This window comes from Anomaloglossus baeobatrachus, chromosome 3 (genome assembly GCF_048569485.1).
Source record: "Anomaloglossus baeobatrachus isolate aAnoBae1 chromosome 3, aAnoBae1.hap1, whole genome shotgun sequence".
In the NCBI taxonomy this organism is placed as follows: domain Eukaryota; kingdom Metazoa; phylum Chordata; class Amphibia; order Anura; family Aromobatidae; genus Anomaloglossus; species Anomaloglossus baeobatrachus.
This window is the reverse complement of record NC_134355.1, coordinates 84,586,374-84,607,242: the sequence shown is the minus strand read 5'-3', so window position 1 is coordinate 84,607,242 and position 20,869 is coordinate 84,586,374. Positions and strand designations below refer to the sequence as shown.

The window sequence follows — 20,869 nt, the reverse complement described above, 5'->3', positions numbered from 1 at the left end:
CCCGCAATGGGTACCTCAACCTTAACAGCACCGCCGACCAGAGTGGGGTGAGAAGGGAGCATGCCGGGGGCCCTGTTATGGGCCCTCTTTTCTTCCATCCGATATAGTCAGCAGCTGCTGCTGACTAAATTGTGGAGCTTGCGTGCATGTGTGCCTCCTTCAACACAAAGCATAAAAACTGAGGAGCCCGTGATGCACGGGGGGGTGTATAGGCAGAGGGGAGGGGTTTACACTTTTAAGTGTAATACTTTGTGTGGCCTCCGGAGGCAGAAGCTATACACCCCAATTGTCTGGGTCTCCCAATGGAGCGACAAAGAAAACCCCTTTAAGTGATTATTGCATCTCCACAGCAGGGACGCCGACTCACTCATTGCCGCGGCTCTGCTGTGGTTGTCCATGTGCTATCTTGCTTCCTTCTCCTGAAGCCTGTGCATGCTACAAAGGCTATCCGGGAATGCGTTAGGGTGCATGTGTGCTCATCTGCCCTCCTCTTAAAGGGCCGGCACGCTATTTCAGGGAAATGCCTCTCAGCCTATGGCCTAGAGGCACTAGGTATTTAAGGCATGCTCCCATTAGGGGAGGTGCCTTTAGTTAGTCTATTGTCTACTACCTAGTTGTGAGGTCCTGTTATTCCTCTGTCAGTCACCTGTACCTATCTTCCCATACCAGTCCCTGCCGTGCCCACCTTATCTGTTTGAACTCGCCTTCCTGTCTGCCTCAGCCACCCATATCTGTACCTGTCTGCACCTATGTCTCTTCTTGAGTCAGTCTCCTGTCCTGGGGGTCAGCTGCCACAGTCACTGCCTTGGGAGTGGTACCTATCGTCTGCCTCATGGCAGTTGCTTAATTAACCCACCTGCCACTAAAAGTTAAGCTCAGTTTTCCCCTGTGGTCCACTCTCGTTCATCACCTCATCACCAGCAGTGGCGAGCGTTACACCGGCTGTATGACTCCTGACCGGAGCTCTATCGTGTCATACAGGCCTGAGAGGCTGTGGAGTTTGAGTCAAGGGTACCATGGCCGGACCGAATATTGCAGTCTATAAATACTGAACATGTGAAATTGACCTAACTCATCAAGATATCTTCTTATTAGGGGACTAAGAGTCAATGGATCTCTACGAGTCTCTCATCTGAAGCCACCAACAGTCAGTATATGCAGGTGGTTATACATATCCTCTGAAGTGACCACTGCAGATGAAATCTAGTAGCACACTCTGGCCATTCAAATGAGCAGTGCACCGTATAATAAATATATGAACGGACCCGGTCAGCAATAGAGAAAGCCGTCCTATATTAGGCCCCAGGCTATGATGTCCGTATGCCTCCAGTACCTCCGACCACCCTTCTGGATTTACAGTTCACACATTAGTAATAAGAACCGTCCGACCCTTGCTGATTATTTCTACCTACAGAAAGTTTTACTTGCCGGATATACAACAAACACAGACATTCAGTAAGGGCTTCATGCTGAAAACCTAATTTAACACAGATCACATAAACAAAAAATCGAAGTGTTTTCCATTCGAGTCGTGCCGTGTTGTATGCTGCCATCCCCTACATCCTACACCAAATGTTTCCTTTATAAATTTCTCCCAACAGCAACTGGATCAGATTAATAATTTAATGAGTGGGAATTATAGACAATCCAATGTAAGTGAGAGCCTGTTACTATGAGCATGATCAGACCCTCGGAAGGCAACATTTTCCATCCAGAATGGTAATGTACTAGAAAAAGCAAGGACTGCACACCAAAGTTCCCGGAAAGAGGGGGATGCGCACGGAGAGCACCGGATGTCTTATATCGATAGTTGTTACCCCACTGCTGATCATAGGGAAACTAGCAGCCCTGCTCCTATATACAAGAAATATCTCTCTAAACAAGGGGTCTCCAAAACAGACCGCCATCCAGTAAACCAAGGCTGTCCAAACCTAACAGCCTGGCAAGGAACTAACCTGCTAAGCCGGTCATGGAAGAGAGTAAAAAGATTTAAGCTGACGTCACGTTGACAGCGCTGCAGACAATCAATAAGCTCAACGGCTCCTTCTTTCTACGGGGGCATAGCTGCTGACCTCATCGATTGGCTGCAAACCCCAGGGGTTATACGCACTGAGACAAAATCTCCCACTGGACGCGATGGCGGCGGAGAGGTGACTGAAATCATCCTGTGACGCTGCGTATTCATTAGCATGTTAGCACAGCCACAGGGACTTACTAACATGCTAATGGAGCCAACTGGCCGGGGCACTAACGCCCTTGGGACTAGTCCCCTCGCTCATTAGTATAATATAGAGGATATTTAGAAACACTTTTCTAAAGATCTCTTTATCTATGCTAGTGTATACAGGGACATTGAGGCAGGTATTAGCAATATGCACCCAGAACTGCTTGTGCTTCTGGGTGCATATTGCACCTGACAGGTTCCCTCTAAATTTGTGCCTTTCATGCCTATTTTATGTGTTCATCTGTTTGTTAGGTTTTTATTTTTATGTTCATGATTGTTTCCATGTTTTTTGTTTTCCAGATGTTTTCAGCTGATTCATCAATTGCAACTTTTTGTAAAGTCACAACATTTTGGTTATATATGCCTGATATTTTGCCAACATTTTAGTGGAACAAGGCTAAAAACTAAAAATAATTAAAAACTGTCAACTGTCGTAAAAGAAAAACAAAGAGGATTTTTGAATTTGCATAAAATTCATGAACCACACGTGCCATTTTGAAGAAATTGATGCAAAAACCAGGAACAGGTGCCACAAGACAAAAAAATGAAAAGGGACTTCTAAAATACCCTAAATAATTTATCGGATCCATAGATTACAGCCCAAAAGAAGTAACTCAAACTTTGTTACGATCACTACATTTGTTAAATCCGAGGAGCAGTGTAATCGGTTCCCTCGTCATGGTCTCTGTCTGCACCTTCTGGTTTAGGTGTGTATTGTCCTGCTCCATTTGGCACACTATATGCCATACTGTGTAATAACCTGTACCTTCTCCATTAAGTCCTATGGCAACAACTGGCCGTACAAGTGAGGACTCTATACAGTCTCCGTAGCACAAGGTGACAGTGACTCTCGGTGGCCATTTGCTGCATTGCTCCGTATTATTCTGAATCTTGTAGAAAGAACCAGACGCACTTACCTGGGACCCACTTCACTTCCATCTCTATATCCTTTTCCTGCTGCTTCTTCTCTTTTTCCTGGATACCTTTCAGCAGCTCCCTGTAGCGTTGTATTTGTTCGTCATCGTCTTTTGAGCCTTTTTTAGATTTTGCATCTTCAGGCTTTGCGGACACTTCAGTTTCTAAATGAAGGGGAAAGAAAATACATTCATTTTTGAAATCACATTCAATTACTGTATTTTTCAGATCATAAGATGCATTTGTCCTCCCAAAAATTTGGGAAGAAAGTGAGGGGTGCATCTGAATGTAGCTTACCGGAATGGTGGAGAGGGGTCGCAGGGGACCAGGTGAATGCTGAGGCAACTGTGCAGGGGTTGCGGTGGCTGGGCTGGGGCGGGGTCTGCGGAGGCTGGTGCTGGGGTGGCTGTGCAGTGTCAGCAGCTGCTGTGCGGGGTCTCCGGCTGCTACAGCAGCGGCTGTGTTGGGTCTGCGCATGGTCTCCAGCGGCTGGTACTGAGGCTGCTTTGCAGGGTCTCCAGCGGCATTATTGGCGCAGCGGGTCGGGTAGTGAGGACTTCAAATAATTCCACCCGGAGCTGGCAAGTGCGCAGTTGGAGCTCTCAGGTCAAGCACTCACATGCGCAGGCGCCGCCTCCAGCCCATTGATCTACCTCCAGCGAACTTCAGGAAAATGGCACTCTGAGCTCTAGGCTCAATGGCAAGCCAAGATCTCATCTGCGCAAGTGCCACCTCAATCTGAGCCGACTCTGGGCTCCATTTCTTTGAAGCCCTCACCGTCCACAGCCACCACCGCAGCCCGAGCCCCAGTATAGCTGCCCCAGCACAGCAGCATTAGCCTCCACCGCAGCTCGAGCCCCAACCTCCGCAGCAGCTGCCGCAGCCCGACCCCAAGCACAGCTGCCCCAGCACGGCAGCACCAGCCTCTGCTGCAGCTCGAGCCTCAGCCCAAGCCTCTGCACCAGCACAGCCTCCTCCACCACTACTGCCCCCTCCAGGAAGACACCACTGGATTACAAGACGGACCCCTTTTTTTTTCACCTTTTCTTGCTCTGAATTTGGGTGCGTCTTATAATCCAGTGCATATTATAAAACGAAAAATATGGTAATTAATCCTAGAACGTGCAACCATAGAAATCTACCATAGAAAACAAGTAACCTATCAGGCCTGCGAGGCCCCAGGTATGCGTTTTAGGGTTAAATGTTGTATAACAGGTAAACTCCAGCCTATGATAGAGAGTTTACTGAGAAATTATTCCATTACCAGTGATATCTGAAGTCCAGGTAAGGCTGAGTTCACATGACCAGTAATCGTCCATTAGAACGAATCGTACAGAGATCTGTTGGGAAGAAAGTTCTGCAAACAACTTTTTTGGCCATTGTTAAATAAATTATGTCTGTCAGATACTTTTTTTTTTTTTTTTTTTTAACATTGGAGTCTATGGAGAACGGGTCCGTTAACTGACTGCTATTTAGCCATCCTAATTTCTTTCATTTGTAAAGGATCCGCTTTTTGATTACTGGATCAGTTTCAAATGGAAGACAATGGCGATCCTTTAACAGATCTGTTCTCCGATGTTAAAAAAACGGATTCGGCAGAAATCATTTTGCCAACAGATCTCAGCAGGATCCATTCTAACAGAAGATTACCGGACATGTGAACTCGGCCTAAGATTCATGCTGGATTCTTTTTGGAATCTGTTTTCAAGCTTTCATTCGACCCCGAGACCTTCTTAGGCTATGTGCGCACTGGGAAATGGAATTTTCTTGAGAAAATTCCGCATGCTCTCAAAGATTACCGCACCCGCGGTAAAAAAACGCGGCAAACCGCACCCGAAAACCGCATGCGGTTTGCCGCGGTTTCACCGCGGTATTGCCGCGGTTTTGCCGCGTGCAGGTTGGGATGTGCTTTATTGCATTCAATGCAATAAAGCACATGGAAAAGAAAAAAAAAAAAAAAAAAAAGTCATTTAATTCTGAGATAATAGATAGATAGACAGAAGAATAGATAGAGGGATAGATAGATAGAGGACAGATCGCTGCATTTCCCACGGTCGGCAGGGAGTTCACATTACCGGCCGTGGGAAATGACCGGTAATTACCTCTGCTGTCTGCTGCTTTCATTCAGCGCTGTGTCTGTGACAGTCACGGCTGGATGTAAGCAGCGCAGGACCTGTGGATTACGCCGGAGCGGTGGATTACGCCGGAGCTTTGGTGCGGGAGGGGTTAATAAAATGGTGAACGAGGCTTGTTTGTTTTATTTAAAATAAAGGATTTTTCGGTGTCTGTGTTTTTTCACTTTACTTACGGGTTGATCATGTCAGCTGTCACATAGACGCTGCCATGATCAAGCCTGGAGTTAATAGCGGTGATCCCCCACCATTAACCCCTTGTATTACCTAATACATACCATACCATACCATACATTACATTACCATAATGCATGCGACAGTCCCGGGGCAGCTGCGGCTGATATTCTCGGCTGCGGGAGGGGGAGTGAGGCGGGGGACATTACCCCAGCCCCTCTCCCTCCCCAGCCTGAGAATACCGGGCCGCCGCTGTGTGCTTACCTCGGCTGGAAGGTAAATATGCAGCGGAGCCCACGTTCTTTGTTTTCTATATTTCCGTTTTCTTTCTATGTGTCTGTGTCTGTGTTCTACGTCTGTGATGTCTGTGATGTCTGTGTGTGTCTGTGATCTGTGTGTGTGTGATCTGTGTGTGTTTACTCTCTGCTCCGCTTCCTCTTCCTGTAATGACATCACTTCCCTGCAAAACCGCAGACAGGCGATGTACATTACCGGAGGTAAACCGCGAAATACCGCAGGGAATAACGCAGGAAAACGCAGTGAACCGCACAGAATTTGCTGCTTGCGTTATTCCCTGCGGGATTTCATGATTAACATTGGAGTCAATGGAGTGAAATCCCGCAGTGATGTGCGGAAAAGAAGTGACATGCACTTGTTTTTGCTGCGGGATTCCCGCAGCAAAACATGCAGCTGTCAAATTCCGCCCAGTGCGCACAGGATTTTTTTTCTCCATAGGATTTGCTGGTGATTCACTGCAGAGATGTTCTGAACATTTTCTGCAGCGAAACATGCAGCAAATCCGCGGCAAAATCCGGTAAGTGCGCACATAGCCTAATGGTGTAAACGCCAGACCCCAAAGGTGCTTCGGCCACACTTTCCAGGCTGGGCCCACCTGCAGCAGGCAACGGGTGCACAATTGTGAAACACAAGTACGCTGCCATTTGTGCCAGCCGTGACTCCATGAATGATTGAACAAATGAATGAAAGCAGCTGGACTCCCAGACCGGTGGCCGCAGAGCTTCAGAACACTATTACCCACTATTACTATGACCTTATTTATGGCTCTGTACAAAATAAAAGGCTAGTACGGACACATGCATAAGGCCTAAGACACACTGCATGAAAATCGGTGCGAGTAGGATGCGATAAAACATCGCATTCCACTCGGACCAATATTAGCCTGTGTAAGCTCCCATGAGCAATTATTTTCTCAGCCCTAATCGGACCGAGAAAACAATTGCAGCATGCTGCAACTGTACTGCGATCCTCATTTTTCTCGTATCCATTCAAGTCTATGAGGCGAGAAAAAAAAACACACTGCACTCGCGGTACACTGGTGTACCGCGAGTACAGGGCGAGAAAGGCAACAGCCGGCAACGGAGGACAAAGGGAGATAAATCCCTCCCTCCCCTCCTCAAAGCCGACCCGCCCCTCCTCAGAGCCGACCACCCCCTCAGCTGTGGTCCGATCGCATGATCGGACCTCATTCGCAGTGACACTCGGCTCTTGCTGTGCTGCCAGCGTGAGATTGTGAGGATCGCAGTAGTCCCCGTGTGGCCTCAGCCTAAAGCTGGCAATACACAATACAGTGAAGTCAGCAGAATATGCCAAATTTTTAGTAATCTTATGTATGTCAGATTTCTATACCTTGTACAATCTCCTCCTCCTCCTCTTCTTCACTAGAGGATGCTAAGTACGCCTGAAAATCCATGTCTAGGATTTCACTTTTTTTAATGGGTTTATTTAAAGCTGTGACTCGATCCTGATCAGTTTCATCCCAAGTGAGCTCCACCTAAAAAAAAAAAAAAAAAAAGGTTAAAATCTATTGTTTTAGACAAAATTTCGGGTGGGTGAATGTCTATTTATTTGTCTATATAAACAGGCTATTCCCCTAATTCGGCTACTGACCCACGAGATTACAACTGGAAATGGTCACTATCCTCCTTTCAACAAATTTTGCACAAATTAAGAGAATGAGTATATTTTAGCAGAGAAACCGGCTTCTTTCTCCACTTATGAGCCCCTTCTATTCCCCAGCATCTTGAACTCATTATTTGCTACAGTTGATCTCAAATCCATCTTGATTAAAAAAAGATGGTTGCCCAGCTTGCCAAGACATCAGGTCACAGCCTTCTATTGAAGTCGATGGAGACAGAAATAGGAATGAGACAAACACTGACATGCTGCAGTGTTCTAGTAAGTGTTTACCTCATACAGTGCTGAAGTTACAGCTACAATGCTTAATATTACTGCATAATTTCCGCCATATGGCTACTGCTAAACAAGTGCTACATACATGTCTGTGTGTGCTGTATATGACACACACCATAGCAATTAGTCTCTACTCAGAGACAACTAAAAACTAGCGATACAATCCCTGAAGGGGTGTGGTGGAGTAAGATACTCCTGATTCATGAACAGTTGCATGCCTCTTCCTAAATCAGAGCGCTGCTGTATTTTTTTGATTACTTTATTTTCCGGATTCTAAGGGGCACTTTTCCCCAGCAAAACTGGGGGAGAAACTGGGGTGCATCTTATAATCTGGATATGGCTTACTTGGGCGGCGGTGGTGGAGTGGAGTCACAGGAGGCAGCTCGGAGGAGGGGCTGTCACTGCAGTGGATCGGCTCAGGAGGGTCACAGGACAGAGGGTCTGCAACACTGCAGCCTCAGGGGTATTGTGGCGGCGGGCGCTATTGATCTGCCAGTGCGCTGTGGGCCCTGTTGAACTGCCGGCTGTTGATGCGATAGACGTCAAGAAAATGGCTGCAGAGGCTAATCTATGCAGGCGCCACCTCTGTGGCCATTTTCTTGAAGTCCATTGTGTCAACAGCTGGCAGTTCAATGGAGCCCGCAGTGCGCCAGCAGATCAATGCCACCTGCCACGATACCCCTGAGCCTGCAGTATCACTGGTCCTCCTGAGCTGCGACACTCCCTCTTCCCAGCCCTCAGCATCGCCGACCCTCCATTCACTGACCCTCCTGGGCTGCGACACCCCCTCCTCCCAGCCTGCAGCATCGCCGACTCTCCTGTGACCCTCCAGATCCGCTCCACCACCACTGCTTACCCCTGGTCAGCCATTATAAGGCAAGCTAGGATTATAAGATGGACCCTTATTTTAATATTCAAAAAAATGTTTTCCTTTTTTGCTCCTCTAAATTTGGGGTGCGTCTTACAAGCCAGTGCGTCTTATAAAATGAAAAACACAGTATATTGAATTCTCAGCTTCCACCTGTTCACACTTGCCTTATCCGGTTTGGAGGTGCTGGTCAGTCTTTCATATTTGCAGTACACTCTTCATAAATCTGGAGCGTCTGACATGTGGTATCCGCCTTCATGCGCTACATCAAAAGTCTTACTCCAGTCAAGAACTGGGGTGAGATTTCTGGTGTACGGGATGTGACAGCTCTTCAAGAATTAGGTGAGCTGTGGCATCACACTCCCCCGTTGCGCCCCTGCTCAGCCTCTCGGTGAAAATGGTGTTTAACACCAAAAGTCACAAATGGAGCACTTTTTGCACTTTTCTCCGTGATCCTTAGCGTTCTTATTTTTCGGGATCTGGGGCTCAGTGATGGCTTATTTTTTGCGTCTCGAGCTGACGTTTTTAATGGTGCCATTTTAGCGCAGAAGCGCCGTTTTGATCGTCTGTTATTGTATTTTGCGCAAAATTCGCAGCGACCAAAAAATGTAATTTTGGCATTTGGAATTTTTTTGCCGCTACGCCGTTTACCGGTCAGATTAATTGATTTTATATTTTGATAGTTTGGGCTTTTCTGAACGTGGCAATACCGAATATGTGAGTATTTTTTTAACCCTTTAATTTTCAATGGGGTGAATGGGGGGTGATTTGAACTTTATGTTTTTTTATTTTTTTAATTTTTTAAACTTTTTTTTTTCATTTTACTAGTCCCCCTAGGGGACTATAAGGATCAACAGTCTGATCGCTCATTCTTTCTTGCAGATCAGAGCAGCATTGCTCTGATCTGCACACAAGCAGCTCTCCTCTCACATACGACCCTCTGCCGGCTGTAAGAGGAACTGACTCATGATAGCTACAGGAGTCATTACATGGCAACCTTCGGATCTACGTGATCACATCAGGTGACTTCCGATGGAGTCGGGTAAGTGAATGCTTACTGCGGCCCGCTGTTACGTCACACTGTGACATTTTTACAGCGCACTGTAAGGGGTTAAAAGACACAAGTGGGTACCGAATCCACTCATGCTTGATAGCCGCACATGTCAGCTGTTCAAGTCAGCTGACATGTGCAGCAATCGATGCCGGCTGCAGCAGGCAGGGATTAACCCGACACGATCCATGACAAACCCAGTATGTCAGGTGTCATGAAGAGGTTAAATGACAGGTATGCTTTAAAGAAAATGTCACCTTTATCCATAATACGGTGTACATACACGCACATAGATGGGTGTATAGATACACGAACAGAAAACCCCCGATATACCTTAGATGTTACAACCCCTGCAGTTGTGAAATATTTGGGCTTATAAGCGGAGAGGTCCACGTCCACAGCAGAGTCTTTAGGCTCATCATTAAACTGCTCGTCATCAGGGATAAACCTGGGAAGGGAAAGAAACAGGAACCAATTAAAAAAATCCTCCCTGATGGCCATATTTCTATGTTACATACGGAAACAAAAAATCAAGCACGGGGGTTGATGAAAAGTCTAATTCAAAGGTAAATTGGTAGACCAGGAATGGAAACTGGAAGATTTCAGCTGTGAAGCCTGCAGAATTGTGACTGCAGCTATAAACAATACAATTTGCCATAACATTTAATAAAAAATAAAAAAGCACAAGTATTGGAATGTTTTTAGAAAGTTGCATACCTTTTTTTATGTAAAGTCTTTGGCATTTCAAAATAGGTATTTGACATCCATTGTAAATGATAACTAAGTACCAAACGTTTGTTCATGTATTCATTAATCGCAGTGTGCCGATGCACGTATCCATTGTGTACTGTTACGTTAGTAAGCCACAGGGAGCCCTCACTGCAGCATCTACAGATCTGACAGATACAGGGTACCTATCATTTTTACAAGCTTCTATAATGTCCAAGTGTCATACGATTTGGGCTGTGAGGGCCCAGGTATGGAGACCCCCATCTATCACTAAAACAAAGGGGCAGCAGCGCTGATCTGAGAGCAATGCCCTTTTCTTCCTGGCAAGTTAAAGGAGGAGTTGTTTTACTTTCTTATGGGTTAAAATTGGAAAATGCCTGTAAAAAAAAAAAAAGCAAAATCCTCCATATTCTCAAAAATGGAGGGATTTTTAATGCAATTGTGTATAACTCATTGCCTATGTCACATACTACATCTGCAGCCTCAGTGGCCAATCACATGAATAAGGAGCCAGCGCCACCTGCACGCTCAATGCTTTAGAGTGTGCTCTGAAGTTGGCAAGATCGGACGAGCCTCAGTCCCCATGAAGCAGAGCATGGGAGAATGCTCTGTTCAGCCCAATGGCTCAACAATCATGCTGGTCTGAGCTGTCAATTTTCAATAGCCACCCCCCCCCCCTTGAAACCTTGACAACTTAAGGCAGATAGCCAAAAGTAATGCATTCCTGAAGAAATTAAGTGAAAAAAAACGGATTTTTGTGTACTCACCGTAAAATCGTTTTCTCTTAGCCATCATTGGGGGACACCGGACCATGGGTGTTATGCTGCTTATCCATAGGAGGACACCAAGTAGATGGAAAGATGTTAGCTCCTCCCCTGCAGTATACACCCCCTGGCTCAGCCAGGCTACTTCAGTTTTAGTACACAAGCAGTAGGAGAACAAGTAACAAAAAATGTGAGTGAATACTCATAACAAAAAAGTACTGAGACAGAAAAAAACTAAGGCCCAACAGGGCAAAAGGGAGGGTGCTGTGTCCCCCAATGATGGCTAAAAGAAAACGATTTTACGGAGAGTACACAAAGAACGGAATTTTGTTTACTTACCGTAAATTCCTTTTCTTCTAGCTCTAATTGGGAGACCCAGACAATTGGGGTGTATAGGCTATGCCTCCGGAGGCAGCACAAAGTATTACACTCAAAAGTGTTAAGCCCCTCCCCTTCTGCCTATACACCCCCCGTGCTCCCACGGGCTCCTCAGTTTTGGTGCAAAAGCAAGAAGGAGGAAATATAATTACAAACTGGTTTAAAGTAACTTCAATCCGAAGGAACATCGGAGAACTGAAACCATTCAACATGAACAACATGTGTACACAAAAAAACAGGGGCGGGTGCTGGGTCTCCCAATTAGAGCTAGAAGAAAAGGAATTTACGGTAAGTAAACAAAATTCCGTTCTTCTTTTTCGCTCTATTGGGAGACCCAGACAATTGGGACGTCCAAAAGCAGTCCCTGGGTGGGTAAAATAATACCTCGTAAGAGAGCCGTAAAACGGCCCTTTCCTACAGGTGGGCAACCGCCGCCTGAAGGACTCGTCTACCTAGGCTGGCATCCGCCGCAGCATAGGTATGCACCTGATAGTGTTTCGTGAAAGTGTGCAGGCTCGACCAGGTAGCCGCCTGACACACCTGCTGAGCCGTAGCCTGGTGCCTCAAAGCCCAGGACGCGCCCACGGCTCTGGTAGAATGGGCCTTCAGCCCTGAGGGAACCGGAAGCCCAGCCGAACGGTAAGCTTCGATAATTGGCTCCTTGATCCACCGAGCCAGGGTTGATTTGGAAGCCTGTGACCCTTTACGCTGGCCAGCGACAAGGACAAAGAGTGCATCCGAGCGGCGCAGGGGCGCCGTACGAGAAATGTAGAATCTGAGTGCTCTCACCAGATCTAACAAGTGCAAATCCTTTTCACATTGGTGAACTGGATGAGGATAAAAAGAAGGTAAGGAGATATCCTGATTGAGATGAAAGGGGGATACAACCTTAGGGAGAAATTCCGGAACCGGACGTAGAACCACCTTGTCCTGGTGAAACACCAGAAAAGGGGCTTTGCATGACAACGCTGCTAGCTCAGACACTCTCCGAAGAGAGGTGACTGCTACTAGGAAGACCACCTTCTGCGAAAGGCGTGAGAGAGAGATATCTCTCATTGGCTCGAATGGTGGTTTCTGAAGAACCATCAGCACCCTGTTCAGATCCCAGGGTTCTAACGGCCGCTTGTAAGGTGGAACGATGTGACAAACTCCCTGCAGGAACGTGCGTACCTGTGGAAGTCTAGCTAGGCGCTTCTGGAAAAACACCGAGAGCGCAGAAACTTGTCCCTTAAGGGAGCCAAGCGACAAACCCTTTTCCAGTCCAGATTGAAGGAAGGACAGAAAAGTAGGTAATGCAAATGGCCAGGGAGAAAAACCCTGAGCAGAGCACCATGACAGAAAAATTTTCCACGTCCTGTGATAGATCTTGGCGGACGTTGGTTTCCTAGCCTGTCTCATAGTGGCAATGACATCCTGAGATAAGCCTGAAGACGCTAGGATCCAGGACTCAATGGCCACGCAGTCAGGTTGAGGGCCGCAGAATTCAGATGGAAAAACGGCCCTTTAGACAGCAAGTCTGTTCGGTCTGGTAGTGCCCACGGTTGGCCGACCGTGAGATGCCACAGATCCGGGTACCACGACCTCCTCGGCCAGTCTGGAGCGACGAGGATGGCGCGGCGGCAGTCGGCCCTGATCTTGCGTAACACTCTGGGCAACAGTGCCAGCGGAGGAAACACATACGGGAGCTGAAACTGCGACCAATCCTGAACTAAGGCGTCTGCAGCCAGAGCTCTGGGGTCTTGAGACCGTGCCATGAACATTGGTACCTTGTTGTTGTGCCGGGACGCCATGAGGTCGACGTCCGGCACCCCCCAGCGGCAACAGATCTCCTGAAACACGTCCGGGTGAAGGGACCTGCGTCCATGCCCTGGCGACTGAGATAATCTGCTTCCCAGTTTTCCACGCCTGGGATGTGAACTGCGGATATGGTGGAGGACGTGGCTTCCACCCACATCAAGATCCGCCGGACTTCCTGGAAGGCTTGACGACTGCGTGTGCCGCCTTGGTGATTGATGTATGCCACCGCTGTGGAATTGTCCGACTGAATTCGGATCTGCTTGCCTTCCAGCCACTGCTGGAACGCTTTCAGGGCAAGATACACTGCCCGAATTTCCAGAACATTGATCTGGAGCAAGGACTCTTGCCGGGTCCACGTACCCTGAGTCCTGTGGTGGAGAAAAACCGCTCCCCATCCTGACAGACTCGCGTCTGTCGTGACTACTTCCCAGGATGGGGGAAGGAAGGATTTCCCCTTCGATAATGAAGTGGGAAGAAGCCACCACCGAAGGGAGGCTTTGGTCGCCTGAGAGAGGGAGACGGTCCTGTCGAGGGACGTCGGCTTCCTGTCCCATTTGCGTAGGATGTCCCATTGAAGGGGACGCAGGTGAAACTGCGCGAAAGGGACTGCTTCCATTGCTGCCACCATCTTCCCCAAGAAGTGCATGAGGCGCCTCAAGGGGTGTGACTGGCCTTGAAGGAGAGACTGTACCCCTTTCTGTAGTGACTGCTGTTTGATCAGCGGAAGCTTCACTATCGCTGAGAGGGTATGAAACTCCATGCCAAGGTACGTAAGCGATTGGGCCGGTGTCAGATTTGACTTTGGAAAATTGATGATCCACCCGAAACTCTGGAGAGTCTCCAGGGTAACGTCGAGGCTGTGTTGGCATGCCTCTTGAGAGGGTGCCTTGATCAACAGATCGTCCAAGTACGGGATCACAGAATGACCCTGAGAATGGAGGACCGCTACTACAGTAGCCATAACCTTGGTGAAAACCCGTGGGGCTGTTGCCAGGCCGAATGGTAGTGCCACGAACTGCAGGTGTTAGTTTTCCATGGCGAAGCGCAAGAAGCGTTGGTGCTCTGTGGCAATCGGAACGTGGAGATAAGCATCTTTGATATCGATCGATGCAAGGAAATCTCCCTGGGACATTGAGGCGATGACGGAACGGAGGGATTCCATCCGGAACCGCCTGGTCTTTACGTGTTTGTTGAGACGTTTCAGGTCCAGGACAGGACGGAAGGACCCGTCCTTCTTTGGGACCACAAACAAGTTGGAGTAAAAACCGTGGCCCTGTTGCTGAAGAGGAACAGGGACCACCACTCCTTCTGCCTTCAGGGTGCCCAGCGCCTGCCGAAGAGCCTCGGCTCGCTCGGGAGGCGGAGAGGACCGGAAGAATCGAGTCGGGGGACGAGAGATGAACTCTATCTTGTAACCGTGAGAGAGAATGTCTCTCACCCAGCGGTCTTTATTTGTGGCAGCCCGGTGTCGCAAAAGCGGGAGAGCCTGCCACCGACCGAGGATGCTACTAGAGGAGGTAGAAAGTCATGAGGCAGCCGCTTTGTTAGCGGTGCTCCCAATGGCCTTTTTAGGACGTGACTTAGACCGCCATGCATCAGAGTTCCTTTGTTCTTTCTGAGACCTTTTGGACGAGGAGAATTGGGACCTGCCCGCGCCCCGAAAGGACCGAAACCTCGACTGCCCTCTCCTCTGTTGGGAGAGGTTCTGCTTGGGCTGGGGTAAGGATGTATCCTTTCCCTTGGATTGTTTGATGATTTCATCCAGGCGCTCGCCAAAGAGCCTGTCGCCAGAAATTGGCAAACCGGTTAAACGCTTTTTGGAAGCGGAATCTGCCTTCCACTCCCGTAGCCACAAGGCCCTGCGGACTACTACCGAATTGGCGGTCGCAACTGCCGTACGGCTCACAGAGTCCAGGACAGCATTCATAGCGTAAGACGCAATTGCCGAGGTCTGGGAGGTAATGGAAGCCACTTGTGGCGCGGCCGCTTCAATTTTCGCTTGACCTGCTGATATAGCTTGTAGCGCCCATACGGCTGCGAATGCTGGGGCAAAAGAAGCTCCGATAGCTTCATAGATGGATTTCATCCAGAGCTCCATCTGCCTGTCAGTGGCATCTTTAAGCGAGGCCCCATCTTCCACTGCAAGTATGGATCTAGCCGCCAGTCTGGAGATTGGAGGATCCACTTTGGGACATTGAATCCAACCTTTAACCACTTCCGGGGGAAAAGGATAACGTGTATCCTTAAGGCGCTTAGAGAAACGCTTATCCGGACAAGCATGGTGATTCTGGATTGCCTCTCTGAAATCAGAGTGGTCTCGAAACATACTCTGTGTACGCTTGGGGAACCTGAAGCGAAATTTCTCCTGCTGAGAATCTGACTCCTCCGCCGGAGGGGCTGAGGGAAGAATATCCAGCAACTGATGAATGGATGCAATAAGATCATTCACTATGGCGTCCCCGTCTGGAGAATTAAGATTGAGAGCGCTCCCAGGATCAGAATCCTGATCAGCTGTCTCCGCATCATCAACCAGAGAATCCCCCCGCTGAGACCCTAAACAATATGATGTCGAGGGAAATTCTAAGCGGGCCCGCTTAGACGATCTGGGGCTAGGTTCTAAGTCCGAACCCTCCGTCTGGGATGTATGAGATACCCCGTGAGGACATTGTTGGTCCAACTGAGGGGGGTCAGGGAACAATGATTCAACAGAGTCCCTTTGCTGAGATACCGGTCTGGACTGCAAGGCTTCTAGTATCTTAGCCATAGTCTCAGAGAGTTGATCCTTAAAGGCTGCAAACTCAGTCCCCGTCACCTGGACAGTGTCAACAGGTGGCTCCCCCTGGGCCCCTCTTAGCAGAGGATCCGGCTGAGGAAGTGTCACAGGGGTCGAACACTGTACACAATGAGGGTCAGTGGAACCTGCCGGTAGCTGGGTCTTACATGCGGCGCAGGCAACATAATAAGCCTGTGTTTTGGCACCCCTGCCTTTTGTGGGCGCCATGCTATAGTTTTCCCTGAGTAACACAATAGGGTATATAGCCAGAAAGAACTGTGCTCATAGTGTAAATTATATACAGTACACAAATCAATGTACCAATACAATACAGCACCATGGGGCTAGCACCACATGTGCTGCTTACCAGCCGCCTAAGCGGTTGTGAGGCCACCAGAGACCGTGTCTGGGTCTCCCATGAATATGTCCCTCTCTGCAGCGTCGTTGGAGCTGACAGGAATGGCTGCGGCGTCCTGACGAGCTGAGGAAGCTGTGGGCGTGGCCTAGAAAGAGCGCGAAACGGGCGCTCACACTGTGCACAGTGAGGGGAGTGGAGCATGTAAATCATACTCCAGCCCTCATTGCTGCTCGCTCCGTGCAGCGTCCCGCCCTTCCCCTGCCTGTCAGGGCTGAGGGCGGGAGAAAAAAAGGGAAACTAGGCCGCAATGAAGCCGGGGACTGTAGTAATAAACGCGGCCGCCGTAAAAGCGCGGTCGCGTGAAAGTCCCCGGCGAACTACAAGTCCCAGCCGCGCCGCAGTGTCCCGTGGCAACGGCGGTCAGTGCGGTAGCCCTTACATATAAACACACTCAGCGACGCTGAGTGTGTAATGGCACATATAGACCCGGTCAGCGCCGCGGTCCCCGGTGCACTAGCACACCCAGCAAAGCTGAGGTGATGCCGTGCGCGGTCCCCATAGGGATACAGAGTACCTTTAAGATGCAGGGCCATGTCCCTGAACGGTATCGGCTCCTATCCATCAGGCTCCACAGGAGTTGTGGATGAAGCCCGGTCTCAGTGCCTGGAGACCGATAAGATCCCACTTCACCCAGAGCCCTAAGGGGGATGGGGAAGGAAAACAGCATGTGGGCTCCAGCCTCCGTACCCGCAATGGATACCTCAACCTTAACAACACCGCCGACAAAAGTGGGGTGAGAAGGGAGCATGCTGGGGGCCCTATATGGGCCCACTTTTCTTCCATCCGACCTAGTCAGCAGCTGCTGCTGACTAATCTGTGGAGCTGTGCTTGCATGTCTGCCTCCTTCGCACAAAGCAAAAAACTGAGGAGCCCGTGGGAGCACGGGGGGTGTATAGGCAGAAGGGGAGGGGCTTAACACTTTTGAGTGTAATACTTTGTGCTGCCTCCGGAGGCATAGCCTATACACCCCAATTGTCTGGGTCTCCCAATAGAGCGAAAAAGAAAATCCGTTTTTCTCTGACGCCTCATTGGGGGACACAGGACCATGGGACGTCCTAAAGCAGTCCATGGGTGGGTAAACAATAAACAACGCAACCCAAGGACTAGGAACCAGTCCCAGATAGTGGAGTACCTATCTCAGTAGGCGCTCCTGGCTATCGTTTCTAGAATTTTCCTACCTAGGTTCGCCTCAGCCGAAGCCTGGGTATGGACTCAGTAATGCTCTGAAACAGTATGTAGGCAAGACCAGGTCGCAGCCCTACACCTCTGTTCCACTGAAGCCTGATGCCTAATGGCCCAAGAGGCGCCAACTGCTCGCGTGGAATGAGTCCACAGCCCACTAGGAATGGGCTTGAGTTGCAAGCGGTAGACCTCCTGGATCGAGAATCCAGCGTTGCCTATGAAGTTGCCTCTCCTTTCTTAGGCCTTTCAAGAATGACGAACAAGGAGTCTATGTTCTTAAAGGGGCTGTCCTAGGTACGCAATATCTGAGAGCCCTCACAAGGTCTAGCGAATATAGAACCCTTTCCAACCCAAGGACTGGGTGTGGACAAAAGGAAGGCAGAACAATGTCCTCGTTCATATGAAACGGGGAAGTAACCTTCGGAAAAAAATCCGGAAGGGGGCGTTGAACCACCTTGTCCTGGTGAAAGATCAGAAAGGGTTCACGGCAAGAGTGCTGCCAGTTCTGAAACTTGTCTGATGGACGTAATCGCCACTAAGAATGTTACCTTCCAGGAGAGAAGAGCAAGAAAAGATTCCTTAAGAGGTTCAAAAGGGGGCCTCTGGATACCGTCCAAAACGAGATTGAGGTCCCATGGGTCCAGCGACCGTTTATACAGGGAAACTAGAAGGGAAACACCCTTGAAGGACAGTCTTGACTTGCGGATTGCAAGCTAGGCGGTATTGATAGAATATCGAGAGAGATGAAACCTGCCCCTTAAGGGAGCTGAGGGCCAACCCCTTTTGCAACCTGACTGCCAAAAAAAAAAATCAAGAATTCTGGGGATCGCCAAAGGCATAGGTTGGACATTAGATTCCCTGCACTGGGAAAGGAAAGTTTTTCACGTACGGTGGTAAAAACGAGATGAAGGCCGGCTTTCGGGCACTGTACATGGTGGAGATGACCGCAGGAGAGAATCTCGCTCTTGTTAAAGTCCAGGTCTCAATGGCCAGGCCGTCAGCTTCAGGGCTCTGGAGTTCTGATGGGAAATGGGCCCTTGGGTCAGCAGGTCTGGGATGCTTGCGAGGCGCCATGAGCAATTGTACTAATTCAGCATACCAGGCGCACCTGGGCTAGTCCGGTGCTATTAGTATCACCGGGACTCCTTCTGCCTTGATCTTCCCGATTTCTCGCGGCAGCAGGGGCAGAGGCGATAAACATGTAAGGTAGACTGAAACGACTTCAGGAGACTAGAGCATCCGCGCCAATGGACTGTGGATCACGTGACCTGGCTAAGAACGCGGGTACCTTTGTGTTCAACCTTGAGGCCATTAGATCCACGTCCGGTGTACTCCAGTGAGTGCAGATGTGTGGGAACACTTCTGGGTGGAGAAAATCACTCTCCGGCAGCCAGTCCTTGGCGACTTAGAAGGTCCGCCGCCCAGTTCTCTACTCCCAGTATGTGTAACGCTGAAACACAGACCCCCGTCTATTCGGCCCAGGTGAGGATCCTGAAGACCTCGAGTTAAGCTGTCTTGCTGCTGGTACCTCCCTTCCGATTGACCTACGCCACAGCTGTTGCATTGTCCAATTGGACCCGAATCAAACGACCTGCTAGCAGAAGGGGGGAATGACCCGAGCGCGAGAAGATCGCGCTGATTTTCAGGATGATTTCTGGGAAGGGAAGACTCCTGGGGTGTCCAACGTCCCGAAGAAGTACGCTGCTCCCCAGACTAAGAGGCTGACGTCCGTGGTCAGGAGTAGCCCAGTCCACTTGGGGGAGAAAAACTCCTTCTCGATATGAAAGAGGACTGAAGCCACCAGCAAAGCGCATACCTGACTGAAGGTGTCAGGTGAAAAGTTCGTCCAAGGAAAAGGGGGCTCTTGTCCCAGGCAGCTAGAAGCACAAGCTGCAGTGGGCGGTGGTGTGGCTCAGCGAGCAGCACTGCCTCTATAGCCGCCGCCATCCTACCTAGCACTCTCATACTGAATCGTATGGAGCGAGAGGAGTACGTAGAGGGCAGTGTACCACTTGTTGTAGAGCAGTCGTCTTGTCTTGAGGGGAAAATATAAAGCCCCGAAGAGTGTCCAGGGAGGTGACGGATTTTGACGCAACCGGGGATGATTTGACTGGAGTCAGAAGCCGCCCTAAGCGGGATAGAGTGCCCACAGAGATCTGCACGCTGGTTGAGCCCTTGATGAGGAGGTCATCCAAGCAAGGCAGAACAGCGACTCTCCTGGCGTGAAGGGGCACTCATGGCGACCGCCATGACCTTAGTTAAGACCCTTGGTGCTGTGGCAGAGCCGAGGGTAGGGCCACAAATGAAAAAAAAAATAAAAAGAAGTCCTGAACCGCAAAGCGGAGGAACTTTTGGTGAGCTGGAGCGATGGGTATGTGCAGGTACGCGTCCCTGATAGCTAGGGAGGCAAGGAATTCTCCTTCGACCATAAAGGTAATAATGGACCCTAGGAAGTCCATTCTGAATCTCCTTACGTGCACTTGTTTGCTCAGGTGTTCGAGGTCCAGGATGGGACGAATTGACCCGTCCTTTTTTGAGGACCACGAGAGGTTGGAAATAGAAGGCCTTGAACCTCTCGCCATCCGGAACAGGTACCATCACCCCCGCCGTTTGGAGGGAGTGGATTGCTGAGGAGAAGGCCTCATGGTGTTTTGGAGCCTTTGGGGGGGTTTGAGAGAAAAGACTGAGCAGGGGATCGGGTCCAGAATTCAATGTGGTAACCGGAAGACACAAGGTATCACACCCATTTGTGGTCTGAGGTGGCGGCCCAGATGGAGGAGGACGAGACTCCTCGGTCTTTGTCTAGACTGCCAGGACGAGGTGGACTCGAGGAGGGCTGAGAAGGTCGGGCCCTGCGTGTCTAGTAAAAAACCATCCTGGGTTACAGTTGGGGGAGGGAGGTACTCTTTTCCTCCCGTGGCGTCAGACAAAAAAAAAAAAAAGAAATTAATACAACAGAAAACTTATGACACATTCTACAATGTGACAGTGACCCTGCAATACCATGAGAGCAAAGGCTCACTGTTTACTCCATTAATTTAAGAAACCGGAGGAGACAAGAGTAATTTTCAAAAAAGATAAAAACAGCTTTATTTATAACAAATATTAAAATCAGTATCAAACAAAGGTGCAAATTTCTGACATACAGTAAAAGCTGCAAACATATCATGACATATAAGGAGAGGTGGAAAAAGCCTGAGCCAGTGCTAGTAATACACCTGAATCAAGTGCTCCCAAAGTAACCTCCTGACAA

At 49.2% G+C, this 20,869-nt stretch overlaps 1 protein-coding gene across 1 annotated transcript in view; it reads right to left on the bottom strand.

The window, feature by feature from the left end:
• Positions 1-20,869, bottom strand: part of ESF1 (ESF1 nucleolar pre-rRNA processing protein) — a 136,556-nt gene that overhangs the window by 58,947 nt on the left and 56,740 nt on the right. The window contains exons 7-9 of the mRNA XM_075339281.1: positions 9,909-10,023; positions 7,093-7,237; positions 3,142-3,303 (exon numbers count right to left, since the gene is read on the bottom strand). Of these exons, the coding sequence (XP_075195396.1) occupies positions 3,142-3,303; positions 7,093-7,237; positions 9,909-10,023 (422 nt within the window). The remainder of the gene's footprint in view (positions 1-3,141; positions 3,304-7,092; positions 7,238-9,908; positions 10,024-20,869) is intronic.